General features: G+C 35.6%; 5 protein-coding genes across 11 annotated transcripts; 3 read left to right on the top strand and 2 right to left on the bottom strand.

The window, feature by feature from the left end:
* Positions 1–764: 764 nt before the first annotated feature.
* Positions 765–6643, bottom strand: LOC111020232 (uncharacterized). Of its 2 annotated transcripts, XR_002602642.2 has the most exons (8): positions 6031–6643; positions 4682–5539; positions 3846–4201; positions 3085–3296; positions 2469–2725; positions 2178–2356; positions 1634–2009; positions 765–1132 (listed from the first exon to the last, which is right to left on the bottom strand). XR_002602642.2 is itself a non-coding variant. In XM_022296839.2 (7 exons), the coding sequence occupies exons 1-7, from the start codon at positions 6284–6286 to the stop codon at positions 1926–1928; spliced, it is 2202 nt and encodes a 733-aa protein (XP_022152531.1). In that variant the 5' UTR covers positions 6287–6643; the 3' UTR covers positions 1492–1925. The 2 variants fall into 2 exon arrangements, 1 of the variants encoding a protein (XP_022152531.1); XM_022296839.2 differs by lacking the exon at positions 765–1132 and having other exon boundaries at positions 1492–2009.
* Positions 6644–8587: 1944 nt separating this feature from the next.
* Positions 8588–12692, top strand: LOC111020227 (Mitochondrial transcription termination factor family protein). Of its 6 annotated transcripts, none has more exons than XR_002602641.2 (6): positions 8588–8849; positions 9936–10060; positions 10261–10331; positions 10448–11062; positions 12291–12342; positions 12477–12692. XR_002602641.2 is itself a non-coding variant. In XM_022296830.2 (5 exons), exons 3-4 carry the CDS (start codon positions 10263–10265, stop codon positions 11060–11062), a joined length of 684 nt encoding a protein of 227 aa, XP_022152522.1. In that variant the 5' UTR covers positions 8588–8849; positions 9936–10060; positions 10251–10262; the 3' UTR covers positions 12291–12692. The 6 variants fall into 6 exon arrangements, 4 of the variants coding, with proteins under 4 accessions (XP_022152522.1, XP_022152521.1, XP_087978850.1 ...); XR_002602640.2 differs by having other exon boundaries at positions 8589–8849; positions 12446–12479; XM_022296830.2 differs by having other exon boundaries at positions 10251–10331; positions 12291–12692.
* On the top strand, positions 12020–12754 carry LOC148212113 (cypmaclein-like). The gene is made up of 3 exons (XM_088122725.1): positions 12020–12178; positions 12291–12342; positions 12446–12754. The coding sequence occupies exons 1-3, from the start codon at positions 12116–12118 to the stop codon at positions 12625–12627; spliced, it is 297 nt and encodes a 98-aa protein (XP_087978851.1). The 5' UTR covers positions 12020–12115; the 3' UTR covers positions 12628–12754.
* A 195-nt stretch (positions 12755–12949) lies between these two features.
* Positions 12950–14284, bottom strand: LOC111020228 (cypmaclein). Its single transcript, XM_022296832.2, has 4 exons — positions 14160–14284; positions 13994–14026; positions 13521–13581; positions 12950–13427 (listed from the first exon to the last, which is right to left on the bottom strand). The coding sequence occupies exons 1-4, from the start codon at positions 14211–14213 to the stop codon at positions 13246–13248; spliced, it is 330 nt and encodes a 109-aa protein (XP_022152524.1). The 5' UTR covers positions 14214–14284; the 3' UTR covers positions 12950–13245.
* A 2557-nt stretch (positions 14285–16841) lies between these two features.
* Positions 16842–23376, top strand: LOC111020215 (erythroid differentiation factor-like protein). The gene is made up of 9 exons (XM_022296811.2): positions 16842–17213; positions 17363–17484; positions 18307–18514; positions 18644–19169; positions 19239–19490; positions 19584–19775; positions 19859–19933; positions 20042–22567; positions 22900–23376. Exons 1-9 carry the CDS (start codon positions 17041–17043, stop codon positions 23212–23214), a joined length of 4389 nt encoding a protein of 1462 aa, XP_022152503.1. The 5' UTR covers positions 16842–17040; the 3' UTR covers positions 23215–23376.
* Positions 23377–23398: the final 22 nt, after the last annotated feature.

Raw genomic sequence — 23398 nt, 5'->3', positions numbered from 1 at the left:
CTTGTTAAATTCTTTCTTGGTAAATTGATGTATGGTGAAATACAAGGGGAAACTAGAAAAAATATTTTTAGTCAATTAAATATATTTGAAAATTGCACTTCAACACATCTCATGAAAATTTAAGGTAGAGATGACAATTCTTGCTACAAAATGGATGGAAAATTCATCTTGAGAGGGGGAAAACGTGAAAAGAAAATTTAAAAAGAAAAACTGAATATAATATTTGTAAAATTGAAAAATGTTTCGAACTTCTAAAAGATATCCGGATATTATTTTTAACACGATAAAACAATAATAATAAATACAAGAAAAATAATGGTTGCTTCAAACTCAACCATTTCCCTTTCCAAGTCATTGTGATTCTTCATCGGAAACCAGACATCACCTTCTATTTTTTTTCCTCTTGTACTGCCACAAATAATTGTTGGATTCAAAATTCAACCTCTTCCAAGAATTTTATGATTCAGAAAAACAGAGCTTTGTTTTCTTATGGCTTCATCAATCGAAATGGCATCGGTTATTCCTTTCCTAGCACAACAGGGAAGCTCAATATGCAGCAATGGATATTAGTGACTTCTGAACCCCACAATTTTTTTATACTAAACTCTCCTTAAAGACTACGTATTCTTTTCTCTACACTGATGATCGTAGTACAAATATGTATTTTGGTACAGAACACGATCACACGTAGTCCTCTTGTCTAATGGTGGACTGTATTTAGGAATCAAGCAAGGCTGAAACTGAGATTTTGGGGGACGAAATGCTGATGAGAAATGGAAAGAGATGAGCTTGTTCACGGATAACATTTCAAAGACCAAAAGCAAGGGAAAATCCACATTACAAATTTATTCATAGGTTTATTCTTTCTGTACTCACAAGTCTGTCCAGTCTTAATTCAAGTGGAGGAGATAAACTTTTGTATGAAACTGACCTTGAGGTTATATTAGCTGAATTCTAGCTTCAACAAGGGGATTGAAGACATTGAGTATGACATCCGTTCTGGTCGATAAGGAAAGGAATCTGCAATGGATCTTAGAGCTCAGCTTCTCGGCTGCAGACGAGAAGATTGAAAACAGTGTTGATTTGCTGAAGAACTCTATGGCCCTGAAGGAGGGTCGGAGATGTTTGAACTCTGCAGGTAATGTACATTATAAAAGGAAGAGATAAACTATTAGCAAAAATTGCTGTCGATATAACTCTTAGTAACACAGCAAATTGGGACTTATGGCCAATATACAGATTCAAGTATACAGAGACGTGTCAAGTTGAGTAATGCTCAACGGTTAAAGCATTTCTACTTGCTCTAAGAGATTGTAGGTCCCAATCCTCACATCCACATGTGATATAATATTCTTATAAAAGACAAACATAAGAGGTGCTTCACATCAGTAATTCAAAATACGTACACTTGAAAACTTACATCATAAACGAATCAAATGGAATTTGTATTCAAAAAGCTACACCATTCGATACCATTAGCGCAACTCAAACTTGCAAAAGCAGCAAAAAGTTTTGAATGAAACGTCAAATTATCTTCAAATGAACCCCATATCAATCGGTTTGAGAGTACATAGAATTACAGAATTTATATAGTCATAGAAATGGTACAAATGAATTTAGAACTTTCTCTTACCTCCAAATGAATAGGAGGTAAAATTGGCATTACTAAAACACTAGTGCAGCTCCCTGCCCTCCTCCAAGGAGATGTTAAGTAGCAACTGTATCGTCGACTCTGTGTTTGCCGATATAAGATGCTAAAAAATCCATAAATCTGAATAACAAAATTTAATGTAGGGAGCATATTGACTGGCAGTGAGTCCATCACTGTTGGACCACGGATATATGTATATATTCACTAAGCACTCAAGAGGTGTATGGCCAAGTGTAATATGTCAAAACCAGCAAACATAAAAATATAGAACACGTTACTGCATTGCATTTCTCTGAATAGTTCGCTTCTCATCTGACCTGTGACGAAACAACTTGGCTATTTTTCTTCTCTCACAGTCCTGCAACATGTTGAAAAAATTGTTAAATCTGGGTTCCAGATTCCTTTTCCCTTTTCCCTTTCAATTTCTTATGTTCCACTTGAGTAGTTTTTGGAAAAGACACTTCTGAATATTTCAGAGTAAATTTGAACTGAAATATTTTGAGGTGATATTCTGCAGATTGCTCACCTTAAACATATTAAGATAAAAAGGTTTTCCAGGATTCATCCTTCTTAATTTTTGGTATGTATATGCAAAACTAAGTTGGTCTCGGGGAGTAAATCTGTCGACCTCATTGAACCAAAGACAAGAGAACAGATTAGACATTGGAGTGTGGGCCCTAATGATGAAAGATCCTTCAGGCACATCTGCATTTGTCAGCAGAAAAGAAAGTTCAAAGTCAATGAAATGAGTATGGAGCAACAGGGATCAACAATAACGTGCAAATTACCCCAAAAAAGAAAAGTTTAGACAACATACTGCTGGGAAGAAGCTTGTTTGTGTCTGATGCATTAAACCTCTTCAATCCATCAGCCTGGTAAAATGCAAATTGTTGATCTATGATACTATGGTTGTACTTGTTTAATCTCTTATTCTGAGCCACCTCTTCCCATACACAATGTCTGTCGTAGTGGTTCGAAATTGCAAATTCATAACCTCTTCGCCACAAGAAGTATTCCAAAATGAGCACAGGGTCATATTGAAGTCGTAGCTTGCTATCCAACCAGATTGAATACCTAAGAAAAGTTTGCAAAAGATTAGATACAAGTGTTGAAACTTGTTCGCACAAAATAACCATTTAATAAGCAATAGGATAATATATTTCTCGGAGTTCATGATTACACAAGAATATTCGATACTAAAAATAAAATCACAAATTTGAAGCACATTCGGACCAACAACCTACAGGGAATCTGAAATGGAAAGATAAGATGATTAATCTCTAAGAGAGAATGGAAAGATAAGAGTACTACGCTGGAAAGTTCCAGGGGTGTAAATTTCATTTATCAAGGAAATTGTTTCTTACCACCAAAAAACAAACAAAAAGAGGGGAAAAAAAGAAGGGTACCAAGTTCAAACATTGTTGCATTCTCACCTTGCAGAAGGAAAAATTCGATGTGGCAATAATTTTGGTATTTTCCCAACTCTTCTCATATCAGTGTATGGTAAATTTTTTACCACAACAATCTTCCATAGGCCAATAAAACCCATTCTATCAACTGTTTGACCTTCTGATGAAAGAGTCTCCAAGGTAACTTCATCCATAAACATAACAAAGCAGACATTTTTCCTTGAAAAACGAGTAACCTGAAACAAAGGCAAACTCTGAACTAACGTCTACCATTTAATAGAAAAGTATGATGTGTTCATAAATAATATGAGATTATTAGGAGTCCATGCTCATACATCTTTGACTTACACACATACACGAGAAAGACAAGGGAAAGAAGTTCACGTGCACAGAAGAAGCAGAACATGGGAGATGTAAATAAAGAGATTATCGAGTAAACCTTGATCAAGCTGAAATCTCAGAAAGAGTGAATACTCATCTCAAATTCTATCTAAAAAAATAATCACCAAGTTTCCTTAAAATCGGTTAAATGTCATGACTTTCCAGTTCTATGATGTGTGACCAATGACAAATATAACATGAGACCATCATACAAAGGACAACAGTTTGATCATGAATAAGCAGAAATTCTACTTCTGAAGACAGGAGGAAAAGTACATTGTAAAATCAGAACCTATGATCTGTCACTTTACATTTTAACACCTCTGTAGGTTGGATGTATAATTAAAAATTAAATGCAAAGTGCTACTTGAAGTTCCTAACTACAAATTAAAGAAATAATATACCGCTTTCCCAGTAGGTGATCTCAGGTGATCTGAATTCCCAAATATACAGGAGACCACAGCAATGTGGCATCTACTGATATAGCTGGAATCATCTTCTGTCAGATCAAAACCTGTACTTGAAAAACTTTTAGGACCTCTAACAAAGCCACAATTTATCTTTTGATCCTGCGCATAAAATGATGTCTCTCGTTCTTGCAAAGTCTGATGCCCTGAAAATCTAGGCACCCATTTTTCTTGATTGCTTGGCTCTTCCTCTGTCTCGGTGTATTGCAAAGTGAATCTAACAAATTTTTTACTTACTAAAGGTTCAATAATTTGTGCGGTAGAGTTCAAGAACTTCATCTCACATGATGCACCTGCCAATTAGGATTTAAGAATATCATTTTACATAACATTTTATTGGAATCCTATCAAACAATTAAAAATGGAAAATGACGTATTCCAGTCATCAATACATAATACTAAAATTAAGCTTAATATAAATCAAGATTACTAGTCCAGAAACCTTCCAAGTTCCAAGATTCATAGACAGAGTTAAATGAACTCCAAATCTTATTTTTATTTTTAATTTTTTTTATAAGAAATAGAAGAGAATATATAAGAACCACAAAAAAGAGAGAACAACCTACAGGCGAGGCGCCCCCACCCTCCCAAAAAAAACTACCACATTATAGCTTGCCAATCCCGGGAAAGAGAAGCTAGACTGTAATTACAAATAAATCTCCTATAAGTAAGGCACCATGATGCCGTAGTAATGAACTCCAAATCTAGAAAGAAGCTGTTTTACATATGATCCATTGAACCGTCTCATTTATCAGATAGAAGTATGTCAGTACCTGAAAATTTTCGATGCTTTGGCTTCTTTCTCGGATCCACTTTTGACCTCTTTGAATGGTGGCCGTGACCAATAGTGACACTAACATGATTGGAAGTTTTATTAACCTTATCAGAATTTTGGGAACTTGACGTATAATCCTCGTCAAATGAATGGTTGGAAGCCCCAACATTCTCATCATCATGCTGATAATTGGTTTCTCCATCAAGTACATTAAGGAATTGACCATGGTCATCATTGTGGGATTTTCCTGTCTCAACAACATTAAATGATTTCTCAGAATCTTCCTGTGTCAAACTTGTTGCATCAGAATGGTCCCCTTTCTCACGTTCTGTATCATTGTCTTCTTCCATAATAGGATGTTGACTATCACTTCCATTTCCATATTCATCATCTGTATCAATACCGTCATTCCAATTTTCCAGATCATCTTCGTCAGCTACCTGGTCATCTTCATTTCCTTCTTTTCCCAATTGACCTGAAGTGTTCATTGAAGCCTCATATTCAGCTTCATACTTCCTCAACTCCTTTCGCCCAGCTTCATTATATAGTCCAATGTCTTTCCTATCTAAACTGTTATGAGAATGTTCAATAGATGATACACCATGGCCCTCACTCAATTTTGCCGGAACATCACCCTTTTCAGTAACCTTATCGGTAGTAGCCACGTGTTTCACTGCATCCTCGTTGTAATCTTCGTCCCTTCTCCTATCATCCCCATCCCAATACCTCGAATCACGCCCATGCACAACTAAACCTTTACCGAACCTGACTTTGGTTGTCTCTGTTCGAGTAACATTTGAAAGGAAATCAGGATCATTCTTGAAGTCATCATCTTCGACGTTGTGATTACTAATTTCTGCATCAATTCATTATCAATCAGTTAAAGGCTACCTAGATTTCATAAGGACTTCAGTGACCAGAAAATTAAAAGAAATCAACCCAACCATGCAAACAGCAGCAAAAATACGTGGATAAACAAACAGACCATTATTCAAAAGAATTACAACGGGATTCCTCATAATTTCACTGAGGAATTATCTGCAACAAACACGTCTAGATTAGGAGGGATAGAACATAATTCTTTCCAAGTGACCAATAGGTACTCGAGTCAGGTGAAAAATAGAAAGCTTGCCACGTGCGTTAGAACCGACTTATATCAATTCTAATGAAAAATTGAACTAACCCTATTGAACTAAAAGCAATGAATTTCTACATCCATAACATTCTCAGATACCAAACGGAGAAATCCAAATCCAAACTGCGTGTTGCATGCTCTTTTCCTAGCTTCTTACGATGTTTTCTCGCCGACAGAAACTCAAAGAACAAAGAGGTGAAAGTAAAACTGACCTTTGGTGTCTCTCGATAAATAGTAATAAGCTAAGACGGTGACGCCAAGAACAAGCGAGAGAACAAATATAATCGCCCCAACGGAGATCCCTATGCCCTTATCGGAGCGAGCCGACCTACGAGCCCTACCCTGCTTATGCGGCGCACCACGAATTCCCACCGCAACGTGATCGGCAACGCCATTGTTGGTTGAATGGAGCGTGTCATGTGCCCGTGGTCCATATCTATCCGTCCCATACTGCCTATGCTGAGCCATTCACATATTCATTCATCCAATCCCAGTAATCCGGCGCTCCTCTTACTCGAGAAACAAATAGCAGAAGCTCATTTGATTTTGCCCAATTCGGTAGGACAAAGGAAATCACAAGAAATAGGAGAAATGAACTGTCACGAGTAACTCGACAGATCTGAGATTTGAGATTATGATTAGAGAGTGAGACTTTCAAATTGTACAATTAAATACTGGTTTGGTTTATCCATGGCGGATGAGAGAGAGAGATGGAAGGAGGGAGATGATGGAAGTCGTTTGTTTTGAATTGAAATGCTTTCGAGCTCTCACACACAACTCCAATATTGTTCATCGACAAGTAGCTTGTGGGAGTTCTGCTTCTGCTCAATTCTTTTTTTTTTTTAATTACGTTAAATAATCACACACAAAAAATAGTAATTATATGGCAAAATTAGTCCCTAAATTTTGAATATAAGATTTATTTACGAAAGAAAAGGGAAATCCTGGATTTTCTTTTTTCAATGGGATTCTGCCTACAAATTTAAATTTAACATTTATACCAGTAATTAAAATATCTCATTTCAATGGGATTCTAATTTTTACTCAAAATCGGAGTTCAGAATCAATGTTTACAACAACTATGGATACGAACAATATACCTATTAAAAATAAGAATGATAAATAATTAGAATAAAGATCACTGATTATCTTCAAAAAAAAAAAGTTATGGTTTGCTTGATTAAGAATATAAATCTTACCTGTTTAAATTATTGAGGGACATCATTCATATTTTTAATTTATTAAAAATGTATTGGTTGAATAATATTCTAATCGAATTTTTAATTGAAAGACCAATAATTGCTAAATAAAATTTATTTTATTTGACAGTTATAGCTTTTTAATAGAACAGCCGATTATAGATATAAAATATTAATCAATTTTATTGTTCCGTTATTTAATAATAATGAATTAATTTTAAATTCTTAGTTTATATTAATAAAATAATTAAAGAAAATTAATTAATTTATATTAATAAAATTGCATTAACTGAAAAAATATATATTTTAACAAGTTACTTAATATTAATAAACAGACATCCTAAAAAAATAGTATTGACAAACAATAACTAATTAAAATAAATAACTAAACTTTTAAATAGGAGATTATAACATTTTACATTGTCTCGAAAAAAAAACATTTGACATAAAAATATTACATGAGTAAAGAAAAAGATCAGTGGGATTTTGTACTAAAAAAAAAAGATCATTGGGATTTTGTATTTGCTAGTTTTAATCCAACTAGTTTTAAATATCCTATTGAATTTTTAAATATCTATTTAGATTTTGAATTGTCATATATATTCCAAACTTGGTAGTTGAACTTTCAAAATATTGTTTTAGTTATTGTTACATTATTTTTGCTACATGTAATTCATTTACTTCATACTTTTTTCCTTCTTTTTTTCCTTTTTGTGATAAATTTGTAGATATGACAACCGCTTTGACCATCCATATATATGCTATCTATATAAAAAACGGTTTCTTATTTAGTTAAAATATAATTTTCGTCAGTGTTAAAATTAGTTTATGATTAACTTTTGCCAAAAAAAAATATAAAATTTTCTGAACTTTATTCTAAGATATTTGAAAAATATATGCACATTTAACATTTTCTTGAATGATAGTAATAATAATTATCACTAACTTAAATTAACCACAAACATTTATGTTAAGATTAGAGTTTATTAGTTAATTAAAATATAATTTAGTTAATTAGTAACCTTAAAGTAGAGATGCCAATGGGCGGGTATCCATTTATTAATATTTTACGGGATTGGAGGTATTGAATTTCCTTTTAAACCAATTATAAAATATTATAAAAATTAATATTATTATTATTATTATTATTATTATTAATTTATCATATATAAAAATATACATACTAATAAAATATTAAACATGTTGGGTCGAGGACGGGGCGAGGACCTCCCTGTCCCCATCAGGGCACCCGATTGGAATCTCCGATTTGACCCCGTCTCGATGGGAATCCCCGACCTGATCGGGTGGAGTACCCACGGAGATTAAACATGCGGGTATTTTTGTCATCCCTACCTCAAAATATCTATCAGCCAGATTTATTGAACTCAAACAATGAAAGAGAAAAAAGGAGTAGTCGAATTAATGAAGAAAATCTTTACTTATATTTCTAGAAAACTAGAACAACAAAAATTTAATAGAATTTCACTAATTTAGTAAAAAAAAATTATTAATACAGAAAATGTGGAAATAAATAAATAAAAGGAAAAGAAATGAGCGGTCGGTTCGATAATCGAGATGGGGGCGAACCGCGAACATGGCTATTGGCTGCAAGCAAAGGACAAGAGGAGAATCCGTGGTCCGCATCCGCCCAACTCCCGCGGGCTCACCCTTCTTCTTCAATTTCCCGTTCCCCTGCACAATCTCAACTCTACTTCTGACTTTAATCTCTGTGCCAGCAATTAGTCTTCAAATTTCAGCTACTTTTGATTGGATTCAAGCAGTTTACTGTTTCTTTTCCGCGTTCACTAAGCTCCTCATGGCTTCTGCTTCTTGTAAGTTCTCAATTCAATTCAACTAACTACAATATCCAGATATTAGTTCTGAGTTCCTCTTATAATGATCAAGTTCAACTTTGTATAGAATTGCGATACTGCCTTATTGGCGTTTTCTATTGGAGGAGGAGGATGTTAGATGCAAAATTTGCTGCAAGATGTTGTCGTAAAACGTAGTGTGCATATTGCATCTTTGCATGATTCTAGTGCATTGTTTGGGAGACTTTTGCTTACCTTTAGTTTGGCAGCTCCATAAACTAAATCTTTATATCGACCACGTTTTAGCAACTGGCAGTCTGAAGGAAGAAATATTTGTTTGTTTGAAATTGCTAAGCGTGTACGTGTTGATGAAACTCCAAAATCGACGGAAATTGGCTGTGGAGCATTTTACCTAAGCACTAGCTTGAGTGGTTGTTTGCTTTCGGGATTTCTGTTATTGTAGGTGCCATCCAAATAAGCCGAACGACTAACCACTTCTTCATTGCTGGTGGAAAACATCGATGATTGATTCAGCTAACCCCGACACTCACGGATATAAAAAAAAAGAAGAAGCATAGTTTATGAATAAGATTGGTAGAAATGAGATGTCTATGTTTTGAATGGCACATGAATGGGATTGAACTCTGTCCCATAAATCAATGACTGCATATCAATGCCCTCTAAGAGGCTTCTGAGGATCTCAACCATCTTTTGCTTCATCTTCATTCTTCCATTTAGTAAATGTTTCATACAACGAATTCTTTTGAAAGCTCTATTGTGAGCATGGCCGCTGATCTTACCTGTGGAACCGACTTTGAAAGGGATCCTAGTTAGCCATCTGTCTAAATAGGCACACCGCACATCTATTAAGTTTTATGATAGCATTCTTATTTTGGAATTCAGAATTCCGTGCACTTGAATGCTTTCACTATCAGTTAACATATTTTTATGGGAACTCCTTTTGCTATTTCTATCTGGGGGCACACTTGTAAGTCTTTAAGTTTTTGGTGGGTCCTTTTTATGCATGCGGTACTTGTTGAATTGTATTTTATTCCAATTTCTTATGTGACTTTCTTGATCAAAGTATTTTTGTCCTCTTGAACACAGAGCTTGGATCAAAGTTGACGATCTTACTAGGCTGAAACACGATTTTGCATGAAAATTCATCTGACCAGCTCTTCGATAAACTTTTACTGGTAGTACGGCTGCTTTGGAAATTCTAATTTCGGGAGGTAATCATAAGTTCAAAACTCTGAATTTTGTAGAATAAACTTCTCTTTGTTGCATTAACTCGCTTGGATCTTCTCCGTAGTTGAATGGATTAATTGTTGATTCAATTGAAATATTTTATTATAAATAGGAGCTGTGTGAGATGAGTTGTGTTTTATATGATAATCACATTCTTACTAGACAGTTTCTTAGTAATGTACAGGGATGCTAGGAAAAGCATTGGTGTCTCCCATATCAACAGTTGATTCTGCAACTCGCTTCTGCTTTTCTACTGTGAGTAAGCAATTTTTTGCCTTATATCATGGATTAATATGGACCCATCAGAGAGAACTGCAGGAGCTTATTGTTATGCATTGCTCAAGCACTAATTTCACAAATTCTTTTTTTAGGATTTTATACTTTATTCCAAATTCTCGTTGCAGCCTGGCTTTGTGACAGCCAAACCAGATGGTGCATGTTCAAACGTGAGCTTCTCCAATCGTCCTTGGAAGAACGTGACAAAGGATGCGAGGAGACATAGTCCCTGTCCCAGGAAGTGGGAAATCCATTCAACTGCTCAAGTTGAAAGCTTGATATTAAGTGATGAGGATAAGAAGACATGGGAAGCTTGCCGACAAGCTCTGTCCATGTTCAGCTTCAGTGCTGAGGAGCAGGATAAGATGCTCGGAAAGGCGTTCGGCCACATTCATTCGCCCTACTGGGGCGAAGACAGAAAGAAGGAAGTCCCAAAGATTGAAATTGTAAATGACATACTGGAATATCTGAGGACACTCGGCCTTTCTGATGATGATCTCTGTAAGCTTCTAAAAAAATTCCCAGAAGTTCTTGGATGCAATCTTGAGCAGGAGCTGAAAACCAATATACAATTGTTGGACAAGGAGTGGGGAATTCAAGGCAAATCACTCAGGAACCTTCTTCTGCGTAATCCCAAGGTATTGGGCTACAATGTTGATTGTAAAGGAGACTGCATGGCGAAATGCACCAGATGCTGGGTTCGATTCTAGGTACATTTTCTTTTCCAGAATTTTTTCTAAAAATCTTAATTTGTACATATGAAGCTACCTATTGAATATCTTAGAAAATCATGTCTGAATTATCATTTGTCAGTTACTTGGATCAATGTTTTAATGTTCATAGATGCATGCATACCTTGTTTTCTCCCTCTCTCATTTGTATATTCTTTTAACATAAAATTGCCAAAGTTTTATCTGGTGCCTTAAACTGTTAAGAATATTTTATGGAAATTGAAGCTACCTTTTCTTTATTATTTTTTCCTTCATTAGTTTTTTGAAGAAAAAGTTTCCCGAACTTCTAGAAAGAAAATGTTAAACATTACTGACGAGTTTCTTTGTGTAACTTGTAAACGTTAAGGTTATTCTCCATTTGAAATAAAAATCCAAGAGTCAAAGATTTTGGAAAAATGTTGTATAAACCATCATCCATGAAATTAAACTAAAAAATCATAAAAGAACAGATAACTTTGTAAAAAAATATGTATTTGTAACATATCTGTACTGACTTTTTGTTCTGAAGTATATGAAGTTTGCCCTCCAAAACAACCCACAACAAGTTGTTTCTCAAAACAACTACGCAACTTCTAATTAAGTTTGATAGGTAATGGCTTGTTGCATAAAGTTTGCATGACTACAAGTTTATTCGGAACTAAAATAGATGTAATATTTTCCCCTTTTTCTTCTTTGAATACGTTCAAATTTACGACATTTTTGTTTGAGATAAGTGCCTTAACCAGTTGAGCTCTACTCAGATTGGCAAAATAGATGTAATATTCTTCGTATACCCTTTTGCGCTTTTTTTTAATGGAAAAGTATTATTAGAGTAATAGTATTCTTATGCATATATAACATTTATACTTGGATACATTAAAGAAATGCTATCATTCCATCCAAGTTTTGTGCAAAAGCAACATCTTCATGACTTGAGAAAGTAACCTCTCTTTTCCTCCCCCTTCTCTCTGCTATATAAAACCACACCCACTGCCCTTCAACCCCATTTTATTTAGCACATATTCTCTCTCTCTCTCTCTCTCTCTCTCTCTAATGGGTGCTCTCAATGCAACAAAATTCTTGGCAATCTTTTTTTTGCTTGTATTCATGCACAATGTATGTTTTCTCTTCAATAAAAGAATATTATAAATCAAATTTCTTAATGTTTAAATATTTATTTGTGCTATTATTCTCTTTTTCTTCATCTTCTTGTTCTTTTCTTTCTTAGATGCAGAGCTATGGTGGGTCTCTATCTATGGTTGAATATTCCCAAAAGATAGGTATGCTTTTTTTATTTTATAGTTCTGCTTTATTCTTATTTTATTTGAATATTGGTTAAAGAATATTAAGAGGATGGGATGGTGTGAATATTGTATTAAGAAGACTGTAAAGGAAAATGCGAGTATCGATGCAGCAAGGCTTCAAGGCAGAAGATTTGCATAAGAGCATGCAAGACGTGCTGCAGCAGATGCCACTGCGTGCCGCCGGGAACTTCCGGCCACCGTGACCTCTGCCCTTGCTACGCCAACATGACCACCCACGACGGCAAGCTCAAATGCCCCTGAATTTACCCTTTTGCCCTCCGCATCGGACTTTCTCGTGGACTCAAATATTAATTTAGTTTACGATATCTAATATACGGAAGAAACGGGATCATATAAATTCAATTTAAATTTAATAGCTCTTACAATATGGATTTACGTTATATTATCTTGGATAAAATTACACGGTTGATGTAGAACTGATTATACCAACTGTAAGTATAGGTAAATTACTAATTTTTATGATTATCTCAGTCATAGAAAAAAGGCAAAAAAAAAAAAAAAGTTGAAGCCTATGTCCTTTATTCTATCGTTGGTATTCCATCCATGTGTGGTCCAACGTGAATTTGTTTCGAGTGAAAAATCACCCAACATGTAATTTTATAATACGTAAAGGATATGACATACATTTCATCTTAAATTTAAATGGATACAAATTCTCCTCCTTTTTTTATTTCTCAACACAGGAGGGCTCGAATTTGGATCTTGCTACTGCGTCAATACCCTATAATACTAAAATGGGTACCAATTGGATCACAACAGTAACTGAATTTTTAACAGTATTTAACATAAATGAAAATAGTGCAGAATGAGTCCACAGTGGATCCATAGTATTATGTGAAATTGGAGTGTGTATTTAATTTAGGGGCACTTGGGCTTGTTGGCGTGTGTCTTGAGGCGAGCATAGCAAGGGCAGAGCTGGTGGTTGCCGTACGTGCCGGGCGGGACGCAGTGGCATCGGCTGCAGCAACTTCCACACGCGCGCATACATATTTTCTTTCTCGACGCCTTCATGCATCGCCTTGAGCACGCATACTTGCAATCTAATAATCCAACCAAATTCAACCATTAATCACTTTTCTTTAACATTTTTCTTCAATTTTATCATTATATTGGAAACTTGCATGGCGACTTACTTATTTTTGGACTTTGCTGATGTTTTTTGTCCACAGCTACCCTGTTACTCCCTTTATTCACCTGAATCCAAGGTCAATATTCATATTTCACTACAAGAATTATAAGCTTTCCCGACGTACAGAAAGTAGTCAGACAAAATATCTCTCTCGACTATTTTCAAAATTTTCCTTGACATTTTGTAGCATCAGAAAAAACGTTAATTTTTATAGTGTTTCACTAGATTGGTTATTCACATATTGAACATGAATTACATAAACTATGCACAATTTAAATAGCTTTATTATAACCACGAGCACCAAACATCCCTCGAACTTATGCTCAATATTTCTCTTGCACATGAGTTTTAAATCAATACTAGAGACAAGTTTAAGTTTTTAAGCAGTTATTTTCAACAGCATTAGCGAATCCAATAAAATCCCAAAATTTCCCAATTCCAATACTTGAAGAGAGAGGATATATGGAGGACACTCACAGTACTGTAAGAGGGAGAAGCCTCTGATAAAGCCTGCAGCAATACAATAGAAAAGAAGAAAATGCAGAAAGAAAAAGAAAAATTAACATTAAATGTAACTTGTTAATTTTGGTTACTGAAAAAAAAAAGGTGAAATCTAAAATCATATGTAATATGTATACAATACCTGGAGGAGAAATAGAAGGAGAAGGAGAATGAAAAGGAAACTGATTGGCTTCATTTGTGAAGAAGATATGCCCAAATAATGCCTCTGCTAAGATGTGAAGGTGGGGTGCAATGCCTTCGTCCATGTATTTATATATATATTGCCCTCTTTTATTTGATTTATCTTTAGATAAAGAAATTAATTTACATTTTTAGTCCTAAAAGTTCATTGCAATACTTCCTTGTTGACTTAAGACTATGCTGCTCGCCACTCAAGTAGGAGACCGAAAGATTTTTAGTGATGGACAGTAGAAATAAGAAAGTACTCTAAAATATACAGTTTAGCATCTCAATTTTACATTTGATTTTAAGTGTTACTTTTTCGCTAACTATAATATAGAACCGTATAGATAATTTGATCTCTCTATTTTTTGTATTGTCCAATCAAAAGGTAAGAATTTGTTCCTTTTAACTTTACACCAGTTGTATCACTTTTCAGAATTCACACGCATGAGATCAAAAGTTAAATCATAGGCTTGTTCACAAAGTGACGTGGCTTAAAAGAACATCTTCAAGGAAATGCATGAAATTTGGTTAAAACTTTGAAGGACTAAATAATCTAAGAAGAAACAATGTAATATGAATTGATATTAAAAATGTAATATAGGTAGAGGGATTGAAGTTCTTCCAATTTGTAATGATGGAGGTGTTAGATAGAGCCATATATTGATGTCAGTATCTTATAAATATATATTGGCTTTAAATAACAGCTGTGTTTGAAGATTCTTTACATGGATCCAAAAGAGTGGACCACTCTCCTACCATATACATTTAACACTATCAATATTAGAAGTTTCTACTGTTTTCTTTTATCAGCTTAAATTACAATTTTGGCCTTCAACAACGAGGGTTGTGTCTAATAGAACTTCGAATTTTAAAAAAACGTTTAATAGATTCTTAAACTTTTAATGTGGGTTTAATATGTCCTGAACTTTAAATTTTGTTTCATAAATGATTGAGCTTTTAATTTTGTGTTTAATAGGTCCCTATGCTTAGAGATTTGTTAGACACAAAAGTGAGAGTTTAATAATCCATTAAAGATGAGATTTGTATTATATTAATAGTCTTTCAATTATTTGTATTACATTTTTCAGAAAATAAGTTAGATTTCACTGGAGATTTTTGAGGAAGAAGTATCTTTCAAAAGAGTATGAAATGGCAATGCAAAGCAATTGCTAGCTGTAATGGTTTTGGCATTTTTCATTTATTCAAGTTTGGATTCTTTCCTTTGGATATATTAATCTCTGTCTATCTTTTATATTGGATTTGGCAAATTTCGTTTTCATGTACAATATATACATATTCTTAATGAATAAAAATAAAAATAAAATAAAATACTGCCATTCTATTCTAAATACTATTGCTTACACATCATCTAAGGTGATCTATTTCTAATTTTATCTTTTTATTAAGATTTATTATATATTTTTTAAATAATTTTTTTAGTGTCATTTAATAAAAAACAGTTCCATTGTTTATATTTTCTTTTAGATTTTAATTTAATAAATGTTTTTTTCTATATATATATTTTTTATAGATTCTCCAATAAAAGTAGGTTGGAAAAAAATTAGTAGAAAATATTTTTTAAAGAAGGGTAGTTTCGTACAAAAAAATGTGGAGATTCTCCTATTTTTAAGCTAACCACTCTTCAAATTTATAATTTGTTTGGCATTTTCTAAAATTACCTTTTTTAAACAGCGGTATACGCTGTTACCATAGTTCAATATTATTTTTATATATATGATGATGATAGATAAATAAAGTTGTGATTTAACCAATCAGCTCAGGGCCCACTTGTTTTTAGTTATGCTGATGGGCCCAAAATATTGGGCCTATTATATTGTTCATGGCCCATTTCCTTTTAGTCATGTACAATGCCCAAAAATGTGATCTAACACTGGGCCTGTCTCTGGCCCATCTATAATCTGAAGGTTCATCTAGCCTTCTTCCGTTCACGTGAGCATCTGCGCCGTGTGTGTATGTATTATATGTATATATATAAATTATTAATTAGCCATAGTATTAACCATTATTTATGCCAAACCGAATATAGCTCAAATGGTTAACGTACTTTGATCAAAAGGTCCTTATCCTCATATATTATCTATGTTATTATCTGTTATTTTTAGTTATGTTAGAGATGGTCCTTGTTGGATAAAATAAATATTATTTTTAGTTCAATAATGCATGAGATTAAAATTTCAACGTCAAACTTTTTGTTAATGTATATTTGAATCAATTAAATTATAAATTTTTTTATATCTAAATTACACTCCTATTAAATATAAAATAAATGTGTTGGGAAAAAAACTGTATATATACGTTAACTAAAAAATTATATTTAGGTTGGCGGTAAAATAAAAAAGATTGGAAACAAAATTATACATCAAAGACTTATATGGGTGGGTGGAGGATGCACTTCCCATTTTCCAATTCCTTTTACACGAAGTTTGAGATTTTCTATAAAGAAAATCGAAACTCCTGGAAGATTAAATACGATTATATATACACACACACACGACCAAGAACAAAAATACAAAATTATATGCCAAAGAGTATAGTTGAAGTGATTTATCTCTCACTAAAAGTCTTGGGTTCGAATCCCATCCCTAGCTCGAAAAAAAAAATTATATATTTCAAAACTTTTATATTAAAAATAAACTACTTAATCAATTTTGCACTTACAGAGGCAAACAGCCGAAAGACGTGGCCTCCGGCTTCGAATTTGGCTAATCGACGGACGGAGAGACGCCGGAATCCCAGAACCGACAGGTCGGTAAACTCAGAGACTCCCCGGACCTGAGGGTTCCTAATCCTAAAGGCGGTGGCGTTATATTACATCCATGGAGGCGTCGCCGGCGTCTTCTGAGGGTTCCTCGCGAGAGGTTCAATGTGTTGGAAAACTGGAAATAGTGAGACCAAAACCCGCCGGTGGTTTTCTCTGCGGCTCTATCCCCGTTCCCACTGATAAAGATTTTCACGCCTTCCATTCTGCTCTGGTTCCTTCGCGCCAAACGTATTGAACCTCCTCTTTCCCTCGTTTCTGTCTGTTGCTGATTTGTTATTCTGTTTCTAATCACGATCATGTGAAGTATTTTCGTCTTTTTTGAATTTTAGAATGAACTTGTCTTTATGTGTTTGTGTGGTTGATTTTGTTTGTGGAAGGGTGTCAGCTCCACGGTATCGAGTGCTTCCGACTGAGACAGATCTCAATTTGCCTCCACTTCCTTCTAATTCCCACGAGAAGATTCTCCCAATTGGGGCACTCCAGTCGAAGGTCGCTGGAGGTTCGTTTCTGCCATTTATCTATAGTGCTTGTAATTTTGCTGATATAGCGCATTGCTAGAGTATAACTTTTAAGCCTTGTGGTTTAACGATCTGGCATGTGACAGAAATAAATGAGCTTATCTTGTTGACTCGGGATATCTTTTTAGTTTGATATGATATACTATAGCTCTATGCAATTCTAAAGTGATAAGCATGCGCTCAGATGCAACTTTAATGGCAACGTTATTGCTATACGTACTATTCCATTCTCCTCCTGTTGACTGTCTCTTGTCAATGAACCAAAATACAATTATAAGCTTGATTTGGAAGGAATGCATTTGACTTAAAGAACTATTTGCTTCTTATTGCACAGAAATTGCAATTCTTTCGTATACTGACTGACTTCCTTGTTCCAAATATCATTTACTCCGGGTCTTAAGTCATTATCTCCATCATGATGCATAATAATGCATGGAATCTAGAACATTAAAGGCGAATAGAATTCAAGGGAGAACGGAGATCTTATTTCCCTGGTTGATCTAGATTAGAGCGTTGGATGCCTCTGTAATGGGAGAGGTATCCTATTTCTCATTTTTTTTAAATAAAAAAGTTATGTTTATAGTTAACGTATGCCAAAGATTACAATTGAAAGTCTGCAGAGATCACAATTGAAAGTCTGCAGACTTTTATTTTGTTGGAGTTTCTGTTCTATTATACTGGGAAACAGTCCTTTATAACTTTTAAGATCTCACTTGAGGTAGTTAATGCTTCTGCAACATTGTAATTTTGCTTTCTAAAAGCTTCGGTATCACTTGGATGACACTAGCATTCACATGTTTCAGATTTAACTTGGGATGGGGGTGCTGTTACTTCAAATCTTACCAGAAAATCTGAGGCTCTTGCTGTATCTGGTTTGGTTGATTATGGAGATGAAATAGATGTGATTGCTCCAGCTGACATTCTTAAGCAGATCTTTAAAATGCCTTATTCAAAGGCCCGATTATCCATTGCTGTTTATCGCATTGGACAAGCTCTTGTTCTGAATACTGGGTATGTGCTTGGATGTCTCCTAGTTGCAGTTAAAGTTCCAGGCATACTTTCTTTTACATGGTTGTTAGATGTCATGGAAAATGTAATTATGATATCAGATTTTCCTTGATCTTCTTGGTGGAAGTGCAGGCCTGATGTGGAGGAGGGAGAAAAGCTTGTTAGGAGGCATAAAAATCAAGCAAAGTGTGCAGAACAATCTTTATTTTTGAATTTTGCAATGCATTCGGTTAGAATGGAGGCTTGTGATTGTCCTCCAACTCATCATGCCACAACAGAGGAGCAATCTAAGTCTTCCGTTCTCCCTGGAGGAAGTACGTCTCAGGTCCTGGAGCAGACTGATGGTGTTTCACAAAAAGACTTTAATTCTTGTGCCCAATATAAAGAAGTTAAGCAAGACGCCTTCTTCTGGGGATGTAAGAAGGGCAAGAGAAATAAGAAGCGTGATCCTGTCAAAAAGGTTTCAGAAGTTGGTGGCAAACCGAGGTGCTCAGTGAAAGAGTCTGAAAAGCATAGAAGAGTTGGTGATGAAGAATTTCTGCGTGTTCTTTTTTGGCAATTTTACAATTTCCGTATGCTTCTTGGCAGTGACCTGCTTCTGTTCAGTAATGAAAAGTATGTTGCTGTGAGTTTGCATTTGTGGGATATTACCAGACAGGTGGGACATAGTCGTGAAGATTTACCGAGTTTAATGATTATTATTATGTTAACACTTTTTTTTTTCCAGGTCACTCCACTAACTTGGCTTGAAGCTTGGCTTGATAATGTCATGGCAAGTGTGCCTGAATTGGCCATTTGTTATCATGAAAATGGTGTTGTTCAGGGTTACGAGCTTCTGAAAACAGATGATATCTTCCTATTAAAAGGGGTCTCCGATGATGGTACTCCTGCTTTTCATCCATACGTGGTACAACAAAATGGCCTTTCTGTCTTGAGATTTCTCCAAGAAAACTGCAAGCAAGATCCTGGGGCTTATTGGGTAATGTTACAGTTTTCCCCCATACCTAAATCATAAGTTAATTCTGGGTGGCCAGTCAACCTCATTCGTATACTTAACATCAAATATTTGCAGCTTTATAAAGGTGCGGGTGAAGATGGGATTCAGCTTTTTGATCTTTCTCTAATTCCTAAGAACCATTCTTCAAGTGATTTTGATGATAGCTCGAATTCCTTACCCTCATTGCTGTATAGAGGGAGATGCGACTCCTTATTTTCGTTTGGCACACTCCTCTACCGTATAGCTCACCGACTTTCACTTTCTATGGTGAGGAAGGCTCTTACTTCTATCTCCTCTTTTTGCATCTTGGAAATAGTTGGTTGTTGCAATTGTGGTTGTCTCTTTTGCAGAATCCATCTAATAAGGCCAAATGTGCGAGGTTCTTTAAGAAGTGTTTAGATTTTCTCGATGAGCCTGATCACCTGGTAATGATATTGTTTCTAACATTTCCTTAGGATTGCATCTTTTTGCATTTTGTGGACAAGTTTTACTTGAATATTTAGATAACTGACAATCAAGGCTGTGCTGAGCAGGTGGTACGTGCATTTGCTCATGAACAGTTTGCAAGGCTCATTTTAAACTATGACGAAGAGTTGGATTTAACATTGGATTCTCTTCCACTAGGATGTGAAGTTGAAGTTATGGATGCTGAAGAAGAAGAGTCCTTGGACTTTTTAAGCAGTATATCAGAAACGGGCAAGTATGAAGATTCCTCCTCTCTTGTTGGAGGAGACAAACTTGGGGACGTTGATCCTTGTCATCAAAATTTGTCGTCGGAAGCTTCTTCATTAATAACATCAGAGGCCCATGTACCTTCTCCAAGGAAGCTGATACCCTTGAGAGATCCACAAGGGATAGAACCATTGGTGGCTGCAGAAAATTCCGAAGACGAGGAAAGCTTTGCAGTTTGTAAAGTATCTCCTACTGCCCCACAGGTAGTTCAAACTGTTGCTGATCCAATATCTTCCAAGTTAGCTGCAATACATCATGTTTCTCAAGCTATCAAGTCTCTTAGATGGATGCGCCAGCTACAAAGCTCGGAACCAAAGATAGTGGACCATATTGGTGCAGTGCACGATAGTCTACCTTCTGCTGTTAATATCTCTGTCTGTGCATGTGGTGATGCTGACTGTATTGAAGTCTGTGACCTTCGCGAATGGCTTCCAAAATCAAAATTGGACCATAAATTATGGAAATTGGTTCTTTTGCTTGGGGAGTCATATTTGGCTCTTGCCCAAGCATATAAGGAGGACGGCCAGCTGCATCAGGCTTTAAAAGTTGTAGAATTGGCATGTCTTGTTTATGGATCAATGCCCCAGGAACTTGAAGAGACCAGATTCATTTCCTCAATGGTGGGTACCCCGCTTTTGCAGAATAAATTGAATGATAAAGACAAAAAGTTCAGATCATTCAATCAAGATCTGAAAGAAGTAGATTTGCATTGTGATGAATTTTCTTTAGATCATTATTCTTCCACTTATCTCTTTTGGGCCAAGACATGGACATTAGTTGGAGATGTATATGTGGAGTTCCACTCGATATATGGTAGAGAAACCTCTGAAAAAGCAGAAAAGAACTTTTCCACAAGAGAATTGAAGATGTCGTCTGAAGTAGTGAAAGAAGTTAATAGGCTCAAGAAGAAACTAGGGCAATTTAAGAACTGCAGTGCTTGCTCCTTGGTAAATTGCAGCTGCCAGAGTGATAGGGCAAACAGTGGAAGCAGTGCTAGTAGTAGTAGGGGAGACTCAATAGTCTACAGCAGAAAGCATGGGAAAAAGACGCATTTTAAGTCTTGTACTGCCTACTCAGTTTCAGGAGACCGAGAACATGATTATAATTGTCCAAAGATTAAGAATGGAATGGGCTCTAACCCTAGACATCTAGACTCAAAAAGAGATGCCCGAATCCAAGTAGAGACTTGCAAAACAGTTAATTGTGGGGCAAAATTCTGTGTGGATAATTCTGAAGAAGTGGATGATAATGTAGAGACTTGCGGTAATGTTCTTAGTGAGACCTCTCAATCTCATTTGAATTCCAAGGAGTCTCAGAAAGTTAAAGCTGGTGGGATTTTCAAGTATCTTGGAGGTTCTGTCTCTGGAGGATCAGAATGCAATTTAACTGCAGCCCTAAGCTGCTATAAGGAAGCTAAAAAGGCGTTAGGTCAACTCCCAGCTGGGTCCGTGGAACTGCAATCTGTTATGAGGAAAAAGGGTTGGGTTTGCAACGAACTAGGTCGATGGAGACTTGAAAGGAAGGAGCTGAAAAAAGCTGAAACAGCATTTGCAGATGCCATAGATGCATTTAGAGCTGTTTCTGATCATACAAACATCATATTGATCAACTGTAATTTGGGTCATGGGAGGCGAGCATTAGCTGAGGAGATAGTGTCGAAGATTGAAGATCTAAAAGCACATGCAATTGTACAGAATGCATATTACCAAGCATTGGAGACTGCAGAACTTGAATATACCGAATCACTAAGATATTATGGGGCCGCGAACAAAGAACTGAATACAGTTGCTGAAGATTCTGCTACTGTGCCTGGCAACCTGAGGATTGAGGTTTACACACAGCTTGCTCACACGTATCTGAGGCTTGGTATGCTTTTAGCAAGGCTAGATATAAACGAGGTACATGATACTGAAACATTGGAAGATATTGGGTCAGTTTATGGGAATTCTAATAACAGAGGATCCAAGAAAGGATTGAAAAAGCATAAGATTTCAGCAAATGATGCCATTAGGGAGGCATTATCTACATATGAATCTTTGGGTGACATACGTAAACAGGAAGCTGCATATGCTTATTTTCAGTTAGCTTGTTACCAAAAAAATTGTTCTTTGAAGTATTTAGAGTCCGATGGCGGGAAAAAGAGCTTGTCTAAAGATGATAACAGCATTCCCCAACGGGTAAAACAGTATGCTTCCTTGGCTGAGAGGAACTGGCAAAAAGCCGTGGAGTTTTATGGACCTAAAACACATCCCTCTATGTACCTAACCATTCTGGTTGAACGATCAGCTCTTTCATTAAGCTTGTCGAGCTCTTTACACTCAACCGCAGTATGAACTCACTCTCTCTCTAATATTTCATGCCATAACCTTAGCATATCCCTCTGTAACTTGTAGAGATTCATCATATACACCATATTCTTATTTCTGTACATTGAGTCTCATATAGGCCTTTCTTTCCAGTTTTCGAACTGTAATTGTTTGGTTTTCTGGGTACTCATTAGTTTTTTCCTGTAAATGATCTGTCATATCACTGACCACTCGTTTCAGTGTCTGCTCTTCTGATGTCGAGCTCTAGTTTGTTTTTGCATGTCTTTAAAGCACCCATTCACTCGCATGGCATACTATTGATTTGCATGCAACTAATTATTTCTCCTCTGCAGATGCTAGAATTGGCATTCTCTCGCATGCTCGGAGGACGACACATATCCGATGCTGATGCAGATTCTCTGAAAACCGAGCATCCCGATATTCATTCCAAATTTTGGAACCATCTGCAAATGCTATTGAAGAAAATGGTGGCAATGACACTTCCAACAAGTGCAAGCAAATCTTGTGCATCTCAACCCCAGACGACACCCAACAGATGTGGTGAAGCTTCAAGGCTCAGGGAGCTCTACAAAATGTCTTTGAAGTCCAGTGACTTGAGAGAACTGCACAAGATGCATACCATTTGGACTTCAAAATTGGAATGTTGATTAAACAATTGTAGTTATGCATGTCTACTTGCTTTAAGCATTCTCTATAGAATAGAAAATAGATAAGTTAGTATCCTATCCTTAAGTTTAGCTGAAGTCGTATTGTGAATTTTGTTATTGCTATAGAATCAGCACTTGTCCGCGGACTGGTGTTCTCTTGGATATTCGTTGCTGAGAGCTAATC

Source organism: Momordica charantia, assembly GCF_013281855.1.
Source record: "Momordica charantia cultivar OHB3-1 chromosome 4 unlocalized genomic scaffold, Mcharantia_2.0 BLBB01000004.1, whole genome shotgun sequence".
NCBI classification, from domain to species: Eukaryota; Viridiplantae; Streptophyta; class Magnoliopsida; order Cucurbitales; family Cucurbitaceae; genus Momordica; species Momordica charantia.
Note: the sequence above shows the minus strand (reverse complement) of the source record. Positions and strands in the feature narration are given on the sequence as shown.